At 37.2% G+C, this 20,039-nt stretch overlaps 1 protein-coding gene across 2 annotated transcripts; it reads left to right on the top strand.

Annotated features, from left to right (window-relative positions):
* Positions 1–1,629: 1,629 nt before the first annotated feature.
* On the top strand, positions 1,630–5,801 carry LOC104106806 (plant intracellular Ras-group-related LRR protein 1-like). Of its 2 annotated transcripts, XM_009615437.4 has the most exons (4): positions 1,630–2,675; positions 4,600–4,766; positions 4,875–5,529; positions 5,611–5,801. In XM_009615437.4, the coding sequence occupies exons 1-3, from the start codon at positions 1,914–1,916 to the stop codon at positions 5,521–5,523; spliced, it is 1,578 nt and encodes a 525-aa protein (XP_009613732.1). In that variant the 5' UTR covers positions 1,630–1,913; the 3' UTR covers positions 5,524–5,529; positions 5,611–5,801. The 2 variants fall into 2 exon arrangements, with proteins under 2 accessions (XP_009613732.1, XP_009613731.1); XM_009615436.4 differs by having other exon boundaries at positions 4,875–5,801.
* Positions 5,802–20,039: the final 14,238 nt, after the last annotated feature.

Raw genomic sequence — 20,039 nt, forward strand, 5'->3', positions numbered from 1 at the left:
CCACTCAAAGCAAATTCGTCCAAGGTTTTACTAGGCATATAGCAGAAGACTGCAGCCCTGGATTCTAGCTGTGTGGAGGATTTGTGCAATGATTTCAAGAGGTTAGTGCTTCTAATCTAGCAATTATAGCATTGTCTAGTTTACATGTATTTGATACCTGAATTGTTTGCTTGCTTCCGCTGCACATGTTCTAACAGGTCAACCATGTGGAACCCTCACTTATAATAATTTTGCGCAAAGGTCGAGGGGTTGATGCTAGGCACGGTGCTAGGTGTCAAGATGAAGAAGGTCGACTGCATTTCTGTTTTCATTCATTTGTGTCATTCAATTCTACGAGCAGGTATTATCTGTATATATTTAATGAATTTTTTAACATGTACACTATTTGAACAAAAGTTATAGGATGAGGCGAACTCATAGCTGGGTTTGTAGCTCCGCCCCTGTTTATACTCTGGAGATGTTAACTTAAATGATAGCGTATTTCTCGAATGTAGGATGATACAGACCTCCTGGGATGTATTTGATCTCCAGCTTCTTGAACTATTTGATTGTCAAGAAGTATCCGGCCATATTTTGATCTCTTCGCAAATATCCCAAGAGTTTATGGGATTTTTGAGACGCCTCTTCAAGGGAATATGTATCCCTTTATAGAGGTGTGAGTTAAGGTTTAGGGTAGACTAACTTCCAAACAATCCTAATAAGCTCCTAGGATTTCAAGAGTCTTATATTATCTTAAATTTATGATTTAACTTGATCCGTTAAAATTTCGGTCTCTACACAAGTAACTTGATGATAGCAAGTCTCTTTTGGATGAGCTGCACTGCTCAAGGATCTCTCATGTAAACTATGAATTGTCAATGGAAGACAAAATAAAACGTACAAAATGTGGTTAAAGTACTACTCACTCGTTGTTCACCAGCTTTAATGCCTTTGATTGTTGTTTGCGTTTGTTTATTTATTCTAGTTCTACTAGAATCATCCTCTGAGGCGGACGTAATTTAGTGGCTGCGGGTTCAATTGAACCCATAACTTTTGACGCGAATTAAAAATTTGTATGTAAAAATTCATTAAAATTATAAAAATAGTAAATATTAACCCATAACTTTAAAAATATAATGGGTTCAATGTTAAAAATCTTAAAATTGAACATTTCTTCAATAATTTTTAAGTTTAAGGTTTTAGGGTATAATAACTTTTTACGAATAGATGTTCAAGATCAAATAAAGTTTGGATCAATAATTCGGCATAAAAAAATTCGGATTCGACATTTCTAGACTTGTCCGCTTTGTTTTAAGAGTATATTTCTTTCTATTAGCAAGCTTTCTCAACAGGTCTGGTCCCTATATATCTGCCAAGTGCCAACTGCTTGAGTATGTTTATAGATTGAGTGTCAGTTAAACATCAAGACTGCTCGAAAGCTTGATAGAGTATTATCTACATTTCATTTCAGCCTTATCATTTAATTTGTGTCAATACCTTAGGAAAAAAGTTGGATAGTAAAAATGAGGTGATCTAATACTTATTATTGGTTGGCACTAACGCTAAAAAGTTATCAATTTTATGACAAAACACAGATTAATGTCACATTCAAATTTTAGAAAATTCTACTAGTGAAGAGTAAAAGATTGGATCTACACCCCCAAACTAATACTCCTTTCTTTTTCTTCCTAAAAAATCGAGATGCGATCTCTTTTTATATTTTATCTTTATCTTTATCTTTTAGATGCGATCGAACCGTAGAAAACGGTTATCATGGATTAGTTCGTCAGCCGGCCTTGCCTGCTCACGAGTTGACGCATACTTTCACACTATCAGTTATCACACTACTCTTTTTCAACTCTAAAACCCGAAAATCCCTTCTCAATTTCAGAAGATAATCTCTGATCTCAAATCTCCCGGTAGTAGCAGCAGCCATGGATCCAAACCCTACCAAATTCCCAATTCTCTCCTACGTCATGTCCAAGCTTCCCAGTATTGGCCCTAAACGCACCGCCGCCGATGAATTCGACATCGAACAGCCCCAACCCCTCCCTCAACCTCCCAAAGAACCTCACTTCGACATCACCGAGCGTATGCCTCATCTCACCGACCCTAAGGTCGTCGCCGCAATGAACTCAGCCGTTGCTGACGTGGCACAGACCAGATCAATGCTCAAAACCCTAGGCGAGCGGCCTGATCACGAGCTTGTCGACACTTCCAGGATGAAGCTAGCCGAGATTGAAGCCAACTTGTCCAAGCGTCTCGAGGAGGTTGTCCTTTCGCCACGTCCGCCGGAGATGGAGAGGGAGGATTGGAGATCGGACTTGGCGGTTAAAGAGGACGAGTGTCGAAAGGCTGCGGAACAGGAGAAAGAGGAGTATAAGGCGTTGATAGCTTTGGATGAGTTGCACGAGGCGTATGAGAAGATGTTGAAGGACGCGGAGCGAAGGTTGGAGAAGATTTATGAGACCGCCGTTGCTGGTGGTGATGCGGAAGCACTTGAACAGGCGTTTGGTGAGAAGAGTTCTGAGTTCAAAGAGGAAGTGAATGAGGAAGTTATTGCTATTTTGCAGGAGGCGCCAGGGAAGAGTGTAGAAAGGGTTGATTTATCCGGCAGGCAGCTGAGGATGCTGCCTGAAGCTTTTGGGAAGATTCGCTCCTTAATCGTGCTTAATTTGTCCAATAACCAACTCGCGGTATGCCCTAGTTCCAAAATCCCTACTTGAAGTTACATTTCATACTGCTTGTTCTCGACTTCATTTCTTGGGTTTTAACTTGTGGTCTGTATTAAAATGTCAACTACATGATGACTTGTTGCATTTCGTGGCAAGTTATATACTGTATATCAAACTCCTAGCCATACGTTTAACCGGATGTGTCTATAGCTAGATGGCTGAAATATGGTAAGGTGAGAGCTGCAGCAATCATGCACGACTTTTTCTGGTGTCTTTTTGTTTTTTTTATGCTATACCTATTGGTAGTAGCTGAAAGTGGGCCAAAGTGCTAGATAAAATGTAATTCTGGATTTGAGTACCATGAATGTCATTTCAATTTCTGGGGCTGATGGGTTTAGAGGGTCTCTATCTCTATTTCTGCACCTTTTCCGCGCTTTATTAGTAACTCTGTTACATGGTTTACTGCTTTTTACTATTGTAAGCTGATCATCCTGTGGCTTTTGAGACACTTTTTCTTTTGAATAATAAGAGTCCATCTTAAAGAGAATGACACTACGCTACTTGGGAGTCAAACAATTTCTGCTTTGAGTAGGATATTTTTACAAAATTTCAATACTTTTGAATATAAAAAAATCATAATTATATTAGTTTCGTATAGCTTCTAAGTATGCGAGTTTTATTTTAAATTTTTTTAAAACTTAATCACATAGAAATCAAGTGGACTGACCTGGTACTTTGAACCCGGCCAGTCTTCTTATTTAGGAAGGAAGAAGTAGTAATTTTGTATCTTCACTACGAAGAGATCAAACAATGGAACCAGTGGGCATCATTAAAGGGGATTAGGTTTCTTTGAACTGGTGAAGGTGCAAGAAGCTTGAGAACCTCACATCTGATTATGGTAAACTTGAATTGAGCACCCAGTTACTCTTCTTGTCCCTTCTAGGAGAACATTACTCATCACACCATTATCATTCCTGGGTCCACTGCGCTTCTTGAAGAATAACTAAAGGATAATATTATTCTGCACTCTCGTCTCCACTCTCGTCTCCCTGATAGTTGTCTTTTAGTATCCAAGTCCCCCCAAAAAGGTAATATTGTATTCTCTCCACTCCATTTTATCTGTCAGTTTTTGCTTTCTGCTGGTCAATTTGACCAATTTCAAAGTTAAATCTGATATAGATCAATTCATATATTGAAGAATGATAGAGGTTGCAGTTTTTGTTGTATGAAAGTGATGAAAGAATACATTTAGAAGTCTTAGTCAAAGATCACTTTGTTTGACTATAGGGAAACAAATATGGACAGCTAGTTTTGGTAGAGGTGGTAATGAATATGATTGTCATATTGTCAACCATTTGAATCGGCAGAAAATTCCATTGCTGTTACCTTAATTAAGAAGTTCATAGCAAGTTTAGAGCTCTATAATTATTGCTTGTCAATTCATCATAGTATAGGTGCTCAATCAATCAATTACTCCATCTGTACCTAGTAGGGGTCATATGGATCACTTGAAGTAATACTGTTGACTACCTTAAAAGTTAAATGTGGAACGATGTCCATTGTGATGTGTCACAACAAAGCTATTCTATTTAGAGAACCAGTGGGTACTTGATCTTTGAAGCTAGTTCCGTTGCTATATATGGTACCATACAGTTTCCTGTTCAGTGGATACAGATGCCATGTTGTTAGACTTTGCTTCTGCTTAACAATATGGATAATGTCCCGATGCTTCTCTGAAACTGCCAATTAAGTGCATCATTTCCCTCCTGGGTATCCTCTTCATGCTTCTTGTATCTGCCAATTGCATAATATTTATGCCACTGTAACATATATTAATAAAATGCATATGCATTGTTGTTTGTGATGGTTGAATGAGAACAAAAGCACGTTGTTTGGAATGTCAAATTTTTGCAATTGTTTGCTTCTAAAATTCTGGGGAAAACAGGTTATTCCTGATTCAATTGCGAGCTTGGAAAACCTTGAGGAGCTTCATCTCTCTTCTAATCTCTTGGAATCGCTGCCAGACTCCATTGGTCTGCTGTTTAGTTTGAAGATCTTAGATGTCTCTGGAAATAAGCTTATCACTTTGCCGGATAGCATTTGTCATTGCAGGTAATAGTCGTTCAGAAATGAGCTTATTTAGCCCTTCACCCATCCCGAAGACACTAATTTAGACTTGTCAGTTCTCTCAGACTACTCTTTATTGTGCCTGATTTGCAGGTCGTTAGTGGAGTTGGATGCAAGCCTAAACAAGCTTTCTTATTTGCCAACAAATATTGGGTTTGAACTGGTAAATCTAAAAAGGCTTTCACTTTCTCTTAACAAGCTCCGTTCCTTACCCACTTCCATTGGTGAGATAAAGTCCCTGCGCCTTTTAGATGTGCGCTTCAATGAACTACATGGGCTTCCACGTTCATTTGGGAACTTGACAAATCTTGAGATCCTCAACCTGAGTAACAATTTCAGTGACCTAACTGAGCTTCCTGACACAATTGGTGATTTGATAAATCTAAAGGAACTTGATCTGAGCAACAACCAGATCCATGAACTGCCTGATACATTTGGCCGCCTTGACAACCTGACTGTGCTTAAGTTGGACGAGAACCCTCTTGTGATACCTCCAAAGGAAGTTATAGTTGAAGGGGCCGAAGCCATAAAGGCTTATATGATTAAGCGACGGCTAGACATATTGATGGCAGAAGAGCCACAGATTATGCTTGAAGAGATGGGACAGACACCGACCGGCTTAGTAACTCGAAGTACCTCCTGGTTGAGTGGTGCTGTTTCAAATGTTTTTGGGACTGTTGCAGGGTATTTGGGCGGTGGAGGAAAGTCAGATGCAGACCATTATCTCAACCAGCAGTTATGACTTATGGTGCGAATGAGGTCTTCCTTTAAGCTTTTTCACTTGTCTCTGTTGTTTACCGTTTAAAGTTTTCATGCTTTTCCAATGAAGTCTGAAGGAATATGGCTGATATCGGGCCACCTGCACCTTTCTGCTTCCTCAGCATGTCTTTTCCAGTTTGATGTGTGAAGAGAAGTGAAGGATGCTGGTGTTTTGCCGTCTGCTTCCCGAAGATGTTTAGAAATTGTGACTTGTCAGAGAGAATGTTGATATACAATAATACAAACAAGTTTGTTTTGCTCTCTAGACTCTAAAAATGCCTGTGTTTAACATCATGAATTATGCGCTTTAAGTTCCGACTGCAGAACTACTATGTCGTTTCCTCTTCATTATATGATTTCTCATGATTGAGACGCATTAAATCCTAGTTTACTATATGAGATGTGGAGATCTTTTGGTAAAGTCATGTCCTTAAGGCCCATAGCTCGAGTAATAATCTGGACAAGAGAAAGATAAGTTTTCCAATTGGCAGGCAGCGATGTCTAATTGATGGAAGTGCTATACCAATTCCGTTTCCCCTCAAGCGTAAAAATGTTTTGGGAATTACTCAATAATATCTCTCAAATGAATGAGTAGTTGTTGCACCTCGAAATTGATATTTTTCTCATATATCAAATCATGCCAACGGAGGTACAGAACTACTAATGAGACTAATTGACGTTCCAAGTTATCAGCGTTGGGACAAAAGACTAGAGACTAATTGACGTTCAAATCGGTGGAATGTTCGACTATAAAATTTTACAATTTGGTGATAGTATATTCATACATGGGTATTTGTATGGTGAGTTATTTAGTTATTTGCCAGCTTTGGGAATGACTCTTGGCACGTTCGAGTAAGAACATATGTTTAAATGGGAGAGAATGTAACGACCGATCGATCGTTTTGAGATTTATCACTTAGTTCGTATCACGATCCCATTCCCACCATAGGTCGTGATGGTGCCCAATGCCGCCGTTAGGCAAGCCAAAGTAAATCAATACAATGAACGAACGATATTTCATAACACTTTTCAAAACAAGAAATGAAATAAATAAGCGAAATCATCTCATTTTCGTAGTAAAATATTGATATTATCTTCATGATTAAATATGATAATATAAAATCGCATGTCATATAAGAAATGCAACCGAGAACAATAGTCTAGATCCTCAAAATTTGATGTTGCAAGTGCACGAGCATCTACTGGAATACAGAATACTGTTACAACAACTATCTGTAATAGAAAATAGACAGAATACAGTAAATGAATAGGACGAGACTTAGTGTGCTACGGATCGTAACATGGAATGCAGCTCACCACAAAGTCTTCTCAACAGTTGCGCCTACATGCTTAGATGACCTGTCTCACTACTTGCACAATTAGTGCAGAAGTGTAGTATGAATACGTAAATCAACGCGTACCCACTAAGTATCTAGTCTAACCTCGAGCGGTTCAGAGTTGATTTGGGAGAGTAAGTTCCAATTTGGAAGCTTTAAGTTGGAAGAGTTGACCAAAGTTTGACTTTTGAGTAAATCGGGTTCGTATTTTGATGGTTGCAATAGGTTTGTATGGCGATTTTGGACATATGCGTATGTACGGGTTTGGATTTAGATGTTCCTAAGATGTTTTGGCTCTAATTGTCGAAAGTTAGAAAGTTGAAGGTTTGGAAAGTTCATAGGTTTGACCGGGAGTTGACTTTGATGTTATCGGACTCGGATTGTTGTTTCGGGAGCTGAAATAGATTCGTTAGGTTATTTGGGGTTTGTGTGTAAAATTTGAGGTCATTCCGGGTTGGTTAGACGTGGTTCGACATGAGAATTTGAAATTGGAAGTTTGATTTGTTCATTAAGTTTGGAATGAAGTGCGATTTGTGATTTGGATATTATTTTGTGTGATTTGAGACCTCAAGCAAGTTCGTGTTATATTTTGGGACTAGTTGATATGATCGGACAGGGTCCCGAGGGCTCGGGAGTATTTCGGATAAATTTAGGGCCATTTGGGGGAAAGATGGTAGAATTGGTTTTGGTGTGACGGTGGAGTTCACGTGAGATTATGTAATTCTTAATTTTGAGTTATGCAATACTTGAAGAAAAAGAAAGTCATGCAATACATTTGCAAAGAAGATGTTACTTTAACTCAATAATTCAATTAGAAAATATGGCTTATCACACGGTGAATAAATATTTCTGGTTGTCTTACAAAGATAAATCATTGTTATTGGTATCAAAATGTTGTTTAACTAATTGTTGGATAGTAGAAACCTTGTTAATTCCTACGTAAATTAATAGTTTGTTTGGCCAAACTTCTAAAATTAGCTTATTTTGAAAAGAGTTTTTCTCAAAAAGTATTTTTCAGAAAAGTACTTTTAGTTACAAGCAGTTTGAGTTTAGCTAATCTATACTCTATATACTATATTAAAAGCACGAAACCCCTATCGAAATGTTGTTTGCCTTTTTACTCTTTAAAAATATCTAATCTATACTCTATATACTATATTAAAAGCACGAAGCCCGTATCGAAATGTTGTTTGCCTTTTTTACCCTTTAAAAACATATTTCACATTAGGCAAAATTATAATTTAAGATATTTTTCTAATATTTAGGACTTTATTTAAATATTTTCCTAATATTTAGACCTTTAAAATAACTTATATTTTGTGTATCAAATTCTTCCTTGTTTAAACTATATAAAATAACAAATTTATAATTGAACTGTAACCAAACAATCTATTTTGTGCACTTTGAACTCCTTTTAGGTTTAGGAGTAATAATCTTTTTTTTTTGGTTATAAAATTGTAGGTTTATGTTTAGGAGGCTCTTTGTTTGTTATTAAATATTAACCAATCAATTTTATTTCGACACATTGAATTCCTTGCAGGTTTAGGTGTATTCTTTAATTTTGTTTATTTTCTTACACCAATAAATTAAGGAGGTTCCACATAAATTCTTTCGTGGAGATTGATTTCATGTATTTAAAGAATGGACCAAGTTTGAAATTATTTGTATCCTTCTGTAACATGAATTCTTTGTATAAACTGATTCCATATTTCTATGTATTTCAAAAATGGATCAAGTTTGTAATTTTGTACTTCAACAATATACTTGTAATTATTTAATAAATATTTTATTTTTTGGAGAAAAATATTGGAGCTATCCCCTATTTTTGCTTTGACAAGAAGTTTGAGTTCAACCTGAGTTATTCTGGCAAGTCTAGATCTAAGGCTGTTTATTTATTTGAGAAGTATTATCGGTATGATTTTTGTTCTGTTAATACTGATGATTTTCTCCATGTCATGCCTATGATCTATTCTATAGAAAAATTATTAATTGATCTAATATTTTTTGTTCGCGTATTTCAAATAGTTTGTCGAATCAATTATCTCGGACCAGTACAAATATCGAATAACCATGCGTAGGTAAATGAGAAGAAGCCATTTTGTTATATACAATGTACCCATAACCCGTGTATATAAAAGTTTGAGAGTAGGTGTTTGAAATTCTCATTCTTTGTCATGTCTTCACGTGAAGCCAAATTTGTGGTTGAGAGAGAACAGTAAAATAGAATAAAAAGGTGTAGATATGGAAGTAAAGAAAAAAAGAGAGATCTAGGTAGACAAAAATTGAATTATTATTTTATGATTAAGATGAATATTTAATTTCGAGGTCACTTTATTTTTTTTATTGATAATAGGCTATAATCTCAGAAATAACGTTCAAAACTCTATTCTTAAATCAAAGAGAGCATGATTTTCTGGTTTCTGGTGGGCAACCATTTTTAGTCGTAATGCTTTCTTTTTTTTTTTTTTTTCAATTTTGTCCTTTTAATAATAAGCTAAATAAATTTACAGCATTTATATCTGAGTTGAACTATAACTTTTAGATTTCACCTTCTAATGCTAAGTGAATTATACTTCCCAGAGCCCTTCTAAACTGTCCTAGACTTAGAATACTTCCACTACCTGTCCTAAAAAGAACGGTTTATACTTCCTTCAAAAAAGACACTCAAATATTATATCGAATTAAAATACAAAATAGGCTCTATTTTTCTTAAACTTTTATAAGTACTGACATGATTGATTAATCACATGTGAGTTTGTTTCTTTGTTTCATATTACGTAATAGAGTTTTTGTTTTTTTATGAAAATCTAAGTTTTGTTTTGTATGCATATTATGGGACAACTGTTGTATTCTTTCTTAGTTATTATAGGGAGGATAGCCTACTTGGTCTTCAAAACCCAACCGTTAATTATCTAGGTAAGTTTTCTTTTGCTTCTTTTTTGTGTTGGGTTCAATTCTTACGTTCTAAATCTGTTTGATATCTTCCTTCTTTTTCTTTGGTCATCGGCAATCTTCGATACAAAAAGTTATGCTTAAAGATAAACTAAATCTTAACATTATAACTTTGAATTCAGCTAAAAATTTTTTTACTAATTCCTTAATTTCTTTAGTTAAACTATGGAGGAAATCCGAATATAATGACTTTAAAAAGAAGATATCTTTATATTAGGATAAATATAAAATAAATTCTCCTCATCCTTTGAAATTGATCATTTTAAAGAATTTACACTTTTTTCTATGATATTTATTTTATAAGTATTTATGTAATTCTTAAAGTCATGTACTTCCTATGCATAATCCTATATGGGGTCTTACTATATACCTTTCTCCTTTTTATATAAAATGGCACTCTTGCTAAATGAAATTTTTTATGCATTTTCTTCGATACCTATGTTGTGAAAGATATGTATGATCGATAAAAGATATGTATGATAGAGTTAGGACACGGGTTAGGACCGCGGGAGGTGACTCGGAGCTATTTTCGGTGGTTATGGGGTTACACCAAGGATCTGCGCTTAGCCCGTTCTTATTTGCCCTGGCGATGGACGCCCTGGCACACCATATTCAAGGGGAGGTGCCATGGTGTATGTTGTTCGCTGATAATTTAGTTCTGATTGATGAGACGCGAGGAGGCGTGAATGAGAGACTAGAGGTTTAGAGGCAGACCCTGGAGTCCAAAGGTTTCAAGTTGAGTAGGACAAAGACGGAATATCTGGAGTGTAAGTTCAGCAGCGTGACGGGGGAAGCGGACATGGTAGTGAGGCTCGGCTCACAAGTCATCCCCAAGAGAGAAAGTTTCAAGTACCTAGGGTCAATCATCCAGGGAGATGAGGAGATCGACGAGTATGTCACGCATCATATTAGGGTGGGGTGGATGAAATGGCGGTTAGCGTCTGGAGTCTTGTGTGACAAGAATGTGTCGCCGAAACTCAAAGGTAAGTTTTACAAAGCGGTGGTTAGACCAGCTATGTTGTATGGGGTTGAGTGTTGGGCAGTAAAGAATTCACATATCCAGAAGATAAAAGTAGCCGAAATGAGGATGTTGAAATGGATGTGCGGGCATACTAAACTAGATAAGATAAAGAATGAAGATATTCGAGAGAGGGTGGGCGTTGCCCCCGTGGACGACAAGATGCGGGAAGCGAGGCTTAGGTGGTTCGGGTACGTGCAAAGGAGAACCATAGATGCCCCGATTAGGAGGTGTGAGCGGTTGGTTTTGGCAGGTACGACAAGAGGCAGAGGGCGGCCTAAGAAGTATTGGGGCGAGGTGATCAGGCAGGACATGGCGCGGCTTCAGATCACCGAGGACATGGATCTTGATAGTAACATGTGGAGTTCGAGCATTAGAGTAGTAGGCCAGGGGGTAGTCGAGAGTTCTTCCCTCTTTGTACCGAGTAGTCTGATAGAGTTTTGTTTAGGTTTGTTAGCGGCCTATATTGTGTTCATATTGTTGTTTTGCATAGTTTTGTGTTATTGTCCTTTCACTTATTCGTTGCTGTTATTATCTTTCTGGCATCTTTTGTTGTTACATGCCTTTTCTTTTGTTTCTTTTATGATATTATTGTCTCTTCTGTTGAGCCGAGAGTCTCCCGAAAATAGCCTCTCTACCCTTTTTGGGGTAGGGGTAAGGTCTGCGTACACTCCACTCTCCCCACACCCCACTAGTGGGATTTTACTGGGTATGTTGCTGTTGTTGTTAAAGTCATGTACTTCATGTATGGGGTACACACACAACAAGTTGTTGTTTCTGTATATAAATTTTATTTATTGACGCAGTAAACACGTGTAATGCACGTACACTAAAACTAGTTAATTTAAAAAGTACTTTTGAGTATCAATTAGTATTTGGCCGAGCTTTAAAAAAGTATTTCCATGTGTATTTTTCTCAAAAGTACTTTTCAAAAAAGTATTTTTGGGAAAAAACTATTTGTAACGTCCTGACCGGTCGTTTTGAGTATTACAACCTTGCTTTCCCCTTTACTGCTCAAATTGTACTTTACAGCTGTTGTGTGAATTGCCGGGGTAATTGGTTCGGGTCCGGTGAGGTTTTGGAATGAATTGGAACACTTAGTTCCAAGGGTTAAAGCTTAAGTTAAAATAGTGATCGAATGTCGACTTATGTGTAAATGACCTCGGAATTTAATTCTGATAATTCCAATAGCTCCGTATGGTAATTTTGGACTTAGGAGCGTATCCGGAATTATTTTGGAGGTCCGTAGTGGAATTTGGCGTGAATTGCCGAAAGTCGAATTTTTGGAAAGTTTGACCGGGGAGTTGACTTTTTGATATCGGGGTCGGAATCCGATTCTGGAAATTTGAATATGTCCGTAATGTGAAATGTGACTTGTGTGTAAATTTTGAGGTCAATCGGACGTGATTTGATGTGTTTCGACGTAAGTTATAGAATTTGAAGCTTCAAGGTTCAATGATTTCGGATTGAGGAGTAATTCGTCGTTTCGATGTCGTTAGGTGTTATTTGAGGCCTCGAGTAGGTCTGTGTTATGTTATGGGACTTGTTGATACAATTGGTTGAGGTCCCGGGGCCTCAGGTGAATTTCGGACGGTTAACGGATCAAATTTGGACTTAAGAAAATGCTGGAACTGCTGCCTACTGGTGTGATCTCACCTGCGAAGATTTTGATCGCAGGTGCGAAGCCGCATGTGCGTGAAATAAGCCGCACAAGAGGCCAAGAGTGGGACTGGGCAGTGCTCGCAGGTGCGAGGAATTTGCCGCATCTGCGAGGCCGCAGGTGCGAAGGGGAATGCGCATCTGCGAAGACCGCAGATGTGAGTTTTTAGAGGGCCGGCTATTTTTCGCAGGCGCGCATTCTTGTCCGCAAATGCTGATGCGCAGGTGCGAGCCCAGGCACCGCAGGTGCGGAAATGCCTGGGCAGTGTTTAAAAACGAGGGTTCCGAGAAGTTTTCTCATTTTGGAGCTCGGTTTGGGCGATTTTGGAGATGAAATTTTCCAAACAACTTGGGGTAAGTGTTCTTAACTCCCTTGAGATTATATTCCATGAATTCATTTTCATTTTTGGTGTAAGATTTTTGAATCTTCAAGAGAAATAGAAGGAAATTTCTATAATGTCACAAATCGAAGTTTTCAAGTTTGAATACCGATTTGGAGTCGGATTTGAGTGAAATTAGTATGGTTGAACTTGTAATTGGATGGGTTGTCATATTTTGTGAGTTTCGTAGGTGATTTTTGGGGCGTAATTTCGAATTTTGTGAAAATATTAGTATTTTGATATGGAATTAATTCCTATAAATTTTGTGGGCTGAATCAAATTAATTGTGACTAGATTCGAGCCGTTTGGAAGTTGATACGCACATAATGGGATTTCTGGAGCATTGTTTAGCTTGCTCGATATTGGATTCAGCTTGTTCGAGGTAAGTAACTCTTCTAATCTTGGAGTTGAGGGTATGAACCCTGAATATATGTATTTTTGTGAATTGTTGGGAGGTGACGCACATGCTAGGTGACAGGCGTGTGGCCGTGAACTATAGAAATTGTGACATAATTATTTCTGTGGAATTTTATAGTTAAAAAATCTTGGCATTTTCCATGCGATTTTATGTGTTAAAGAAATTGAGCTGAAAAGCATATTAATAATCATATTGAGGCTATGTGCCAGTATTATTGGGACCCACAGAGGTCATATTGCTATGAATTATTGTGTTAAACTGAAAATTCATACTTAGTCATATTCATTTCATTGCATATCATAACTCAGTTTTATGACTCTATTTTGATGCATAAAAATATTTTGGGCCGAATGCCCTGTTTTACTAAGATGCCCGAGTGGCTTGAGAGGTTTATGACTGAGTAAGGCTAAGGGCCTGATTTATGTTGCATATTCATGGGATCGGGCTGCACGCCGCAACATGTTTGATATCGGCCGAGGGCCTGATTGGTGAGGATAAGTGTGGATCGGGGCTGCCCGCCTGCAACATACTTATGACTGAGTGAGGTCGAGGGCCTGATTGGTGAGGATGAGTGTGGATCGGGGCTGCCCACCTGCAGCATACTTTATTATTATCGCACGTGAGTTGTCAGTGCAGATTATAGCGCTTGGGATGAAGGATCCCCTCCGGAGTCTGTACACACCCCCAGTGAGCGCAGGTACCTAATGAGTGCGAGTGCCGAGTGCTGAGTGATTGGGAGGCATGAGTGATTGTGAGGTATGCCCGAGTGGCAAGAGTGATTGTGAGGTATGCCCGAGTGGCACGAGTGACTGTGAGGTTGCCCGAGGGGCTGTATATGAGTGATGTTCTGCCCAAGGGGCTATTTATGATTTTATCACTGAATTGCATCGCATTGGCATGCACACATGATATACAGGCATATAGATGTATTTTTTCTCATGCTGTACAACATCACATCATTCATGATTTCTAACATATTTTTGACAGATGGGCATAGTGATGCATTTGTTTTTACACGGGTTATTCGGAAGGAAAATGAAACATCTTATTTATTATTGACAAGATTTTGGGAGAAATTTATTGTTTTCAAACTATTTATATTATTGGAAACTTCAGCATACGATTTGGGTTTTCACTGAAATATTTGAAAGGAAGAACTATAATTTTTGAAATCATTATTTGGCTGAGTATTTTATCCCTGAGTTATTTCTGGTATTATTTGCTTCATGTTGTTATGGATTGTTGTGGACTATTGATTTTGGACCCGACTTGGTGGAAGCTCGTCACTACTTTCAACCTACGGCTAGGTTTGTTACTTACTCAGTACATGGGGTCAGTTGTAGTGATACTACACTTCTGCACATTGCGTGCAGATGTTGGCTGTTATTGTTGCTGTGCTCGATGGTTGCGGGACTTGAAGATGTACCTGCGTTCATGTTGTAGCTGCGTTTTGTTCATGGTAGCCTTAGATTTATAAAAGATCTGTTTATGTATTATTCAAACAGACTATGTATTTATTTCATTTCCGCTTTGTATACTCTATTCTTAGAAGCTCATGATTTGTACTACCAGTTCTTGGGGGATGTATAAGATTAAGATGTTTATTCACTTAAATTACTTTAAATAATTATTTTTGGAATTGGATAGTTGAAAGTTGGCTTACCTAGCGGGTTGGGTTAGGTGCCATCACGACTAGTTGGATTTTGGATCGTGACCCTATTTTTTTCCGATTCTCATAAACAACTTCTACTTCTATCAAAAATATTTTTTTCTTCTAAAAACTTGACCAAACAAGCTATAATTCAGTGTGAATTTAAATTAGTAGGTGTTATAAGAAATATCAAATTATGGTGGATGTCTACTCTTCCTCCATGATCTTCATCTCAAATGCTTAATGACATATTCAATGACATATTTTTTATGTTTAATAACATATTCAATGACATATTTTTTTCACTTTTCATACCTATATAAAAGCCTTGTAATAGATAGGAAAATACACACAATTGAAGAAGAAATAAGAATCTCTTCTCTCTTTCTCCATATATCTCTTAGTTTGTTTTTCCTTGTTTCATATTGTTACTTTGGGTTATATTTTATAACACATTATCAACACGAAGTTCTAGCCAACTGAGTTGTTATGATGCGGCCAGTGCCGGTAGCATCATTTAATATTAATAATATAGTAACAACGATGACGATATAAGGTGTACAACCCCAACATGTATTGGCCCATCACGGCTAGCCTTTTCTAATTAGTTTTCAAGTTTCTTTACACTTTGCTATTTATGTTTCCATACATGAACAAACTTGCTTTACGGAAAAGTTTTTCTTGAAAATTCATCAAATCATGTAAGGATTTTTGGTGTAAAGAACGATAAATATTTTTCCTATAACAAGTATTATATTCCTATGTGTTAATATTAAGAAACACGAAGTGAAGACTTTTGAGAGAGCACATATTTTTCCTTTCTATTTTATGACATATTTCTTCCATCTTAAAGTGGGATAATTATCACAAAGGACACGTAGATTTTAATTGATTATGTGTTTTTCTATATTTGCTTGATACTTTTTATTTGATTGAGTTCGGTTAATGAAAGTTCGCATATGCAAATTAAATTCAATCGCCACCAATAGTGGCAACCAGTCCTATAAGTCTAAAATAAGACATGATGTTACCGTGGAGGTATGAATGGATGTGGATGTGGTAATGGACGAAATTATAATCGTCATCATTATGGTAATAAGAACAATAATGGCTCTCAAAATAATCCTTCACTTTGTGAAAGTGATATTTTTCATTGATATGGCATGAGATTTTATAAAGCACGCATGGATTATTATGTTCCATTCCTGAAGTGAATGTGAAAACAATGTGATAATCATTATGAATACATATTCATTCTTGCAAGAATATGAACGTGCTAGTGGTAGTAAATATAACACACTCACCTCGAGAAGGGGTTTGAGATGAAATAAGAGAATAATGCCATTATTATGGCATGAATGGTCATTGGTCACGTACCTATTGTACGCTAAAATATTTTGGCAATGTGAATATTAAAGGATAACAATAATGCAAGAAATAAATTTTGCATCTGATTTTGACCATGACCATAATGGTATAACTTTCTCTTTAAAAGAGATATTCACCATACAGATGTTGATGAATATATGGTAGTACAAAATTAATTGAAGGTTCTGGAAGAGCTACTATAACTCTGCCTAAGGGAAAAATACTTATCATAAAAAATGCAATATTTTCCTCCAAGTCCAAGAGGAACTTGTTGAGTTTTAAAGATATCCGCCGAAATGAATTTCATATTGAGACAATAGATGAGAATAATCTCGAATATCTCATCGTTACCCAGAATGTTACTTTCCAGAAAAGAGTTATTAGAAGTTCCCATCTTTATCTCGTGGCTTGTATTGGACAAGAATTAGTGCAATTGAGGCACATTCTATCGTAAACCAAAAGGTTACTAATTCCAATTCTTTTTTACTTGGCATGATCGATTGGGACATTCCAGATCAATTATGATGAGACGAATTATAGAGAACTCAAATGAGTATCCATTAAAGAATTTAAAGATTTTTTTAAATAATGAATTTTCTTGCACTTCTTGTTATCAAGGCAAGTTGATTATTAGACCATCACCAATAAAGGTTGGGATTGAGTCCCCTGCATTTTTGGAACATATACAAGGGGATATTTGTGGACTTATTCACCCACCCAGTGGGTCGTTTAGATATTTTATGGTCTTAATAGATGCATCTTCTAGATGGTCTCATGTATGCCTATTGTCATCTCGCAACCTGACATTTGCAAAATTAATGGTACAGATAATCCGATTACGGACACAATTTTCCAATAATCCGATTAAGTCTATCAGACTTGATAATGCCACTGAGTTTTTATCCCAAGCATTTAATAATTATTGCTTATCAATTGGGATAAAAGTGAAACATTTTGTATCTCATGTTCACACTCAAATGGCCTTGCAGAATATTTGATTAAACAATATGCAATTGATAGCAAGACCATTACTCATGAAAACCAAGTTACCCACTTCAGTTTGAGGTCATGCTATTTTGCATGCAGCAATGCTAATTCGTCTCAGACCGACAAATTATCATAAATATTCCCCGGTGCAATTAGTTTTGGGTCATGAACTTAATATATCCTATCTAAGAATTTTTGGATGCGCTGTATATGTGCCTGTAGCACCGCCATATCGCACCAAGATGGGTCCCCAAAGAAGGTTAGGAATATATGTTGGGTTTGAATCGCCCTCCATTATTCGCTACCTTGAAACATTAACGGGAGATTTGTTCACTGCTCAATTTGCAGATTGTCGATTCGATGAGGCATTTTTTCCAAAATTAGGGGGAGAAATTATTGAAACCAAACGTGAAGTTTTGTGAAAAAATACATCATTGTCTTATCTTGATCCACATGCCTCTATTTGTGAAAAAGAGGTGCAAAAGATTATCCATTTGCAGAAAATAGCAAATCAAATGCCAGATGCATTTATGGATCTGAAAAGGATAACGAAATCACATATCCTGCAGAGAATGTTCCAATCCGTATTGATGTCTCTGTTGGACAATCTTCTAATGTCATAGATAATGAGTCAAAAGCACGCCTAAAACTTGGTAGGCCATTGGGTTCTAAGGATCGAAATCTTAGAAAAAGGAAAATAAATGATCAAAATGACACTACGAAAGGGTCTCATAAAGAAACCCATGATTTAACCAATCCTAAGATTCATGAGGATATCATTGAGCCTGAGACTCAAGAAAATAAGGAACTATCAATATTGAGATAAATTTGAATCAATTGAATATAGTGGTGGATTATTGTCACGCCCCAAACCTGAAGGGGTGTGGCCGGCACCCGGTACCATATTCGGCCCGAGCGTACCACTCTGTAACTGTGAACTCTAGAGGGGTAAACCTCAACCTAGGCCGATGAGGCCATATTTTGAATCATCTAAAAATATCGTCTCTCTCATCTGAGGGGTAAACATGCCCAAAAACTCATATAAATTTATATTTATATATATATATATATATATATATATAAATGTGCAGGTGACGAGGCCGCCATGAACATCTACTAATAAACAAACTATACAGGACTTGTCTACAAGTCTCTAGAGATAGTTGAACTGTACCATGGTCGGGACAGGGTCTCGACCTACTCATCAAACCTGTATATATATAAAACGGACTCCAAGGTCTAGACCTGGTAACTCCGGGGAAGTGGAGCTTACCAACCAAGTTGATATTTGACTCTGTCTACTGGGAAGGTCTATCCAGCTGTCTATCAGGACCTGCAAGCATGAAATGCAGTGTCCCCAGCAAAGGGACGTTAGTACAAATAATGTACTGAGTATGTAAGGCAACAAAATAACTGAAAGCTGAAACTGAACTGATGATATAATAACTGAATGTAACTGGGAGTCAAAAATAATCTGAAGATATGCTTACCTGCTGATACTGGCTCAACTCTCTCCATATAGTATGTAAAATAGATGTCCGACCCAATAAGGCTCGGTATGTGTAACTGCCCTGCCGTAGTAGGCTCGCTCATAGGCGCTCGACCACAGTAGGCTCGGTATATAACTTACCATCTGATCAGAGGTTGCCCAATAGGGGCCTGCCCACCGATTATAGCTCGATGGTGGTGAAAATACTGTTATACTGTATATGTATAGGCCCTCTGCTCTCTTGACTGGAAGAAGACAATACTAAATTGAATATAGAGTCTCGATAAGGAATAATACTGTAACTTATAAGACTAGAATAATGTGAATAAATTCATGAATACGAACTTCTCTTTATGTCTCATTATTAACACATGTAGCTACGGGATCATGCCAAAATGAAGGAAGGGATTAGCCTTAACATACCTTATCACAATCTTTTCAATCACCAACTTGAACTCGCATGTTCTTACCTTAATATACAACAACGATAATAATACTATCATTAAATTACGAAAGGTTCAACTAATGCACAACAAGCTTATTTTGTATTAAAACGGACAACATCTCCCCTATAATCCTTACTTCCTCCAAATTCAAGATGACACCAACAACACCAAAAATAACAATAATAACATATATATACATTATTTTCCAACCTTATGAACACCACACAATACTATAAAACAACCCAACATACCCCAATCTCTCATACACAAAACGACCACCGTAGTAGTGTCAAGAACCCGAAAATGTTACGACGAACGACCAGCTCAACATCCTGTATTTATGTGGTGTTTCTCCACACCCTTACTCCTCCAAAACTCTACAAAATAGTAGTAAAACACGCAGCCCAACAGCACCACAAAACAGTCCATAAAACAGTCCGCTACAAGTGAATAACTCGAACTCACGGCTTCCGATTACCGTCCCTTGAGTTCTTACAAATATAAAACGACTTACTATGTATCTACAACAGAAAAAAATGGATGAAAGAGAGCAGTAAACTTACCTTATTTGTTGGATAACTCGGATCCTATCTTGGTTCTTCAAACTCTAGGCTTTACCTCCAATTAAAACTTGAAAGGGAGAGAAAATCAATTGGGGTTTTGGGAGAAATTTTTGGGTGGAGTTTTGCAGAGATTAAGTCTGATTATTTTACCCTATTATCATCCTAATATATGAAGGGAATAGGCCTTTAAAAATGCCTCTTTGAACGACCCGAACTGGCCCATTTTTGGAC

The sequence above is a fragment of the Nicotiana tomentosiformis genome, chromosome 3, assembly GCF_000390325.3.
Source record: "Nicotiana tomentosiformis chromosome 3, ASM39032v3, whole genome shotgun sequence".
Lineage (NCBI taxonomy): Eukaryota > Viridiplantae > Streptophyta > Magnoliopsida > Solanales > Solanaceae > Nicotiana > Nicotiana tomentosiformis.

What these genes read in the sequence shown, in the direction of transcription:
- LOC104106806 (XM_009615436.4), top strand. Translation starts at nt 1,914, where the DNA reads ATGGATCCAAACCCTACCAAATTCCCAATTCTCTCCTACGTCATGTCC. An exon ending in TGTCCAATAACCAACTCGCG is followed by an intron (nt 2,676 to 4,599) that starts GTATGCCCTAGT and finishes TGGGGAAAACAG; the next exon opens with GTTATTCCTGATTCAATTGC. An exon ending in GATAGCATTTGTCATTGCAG is followed by an intron (nt 4,767 to 4,874) that starts GTAATAGTCGTT and finishes CCTGATTTGCAG; the next exon opens with GTCGTTAGTGGAGTTGGATG.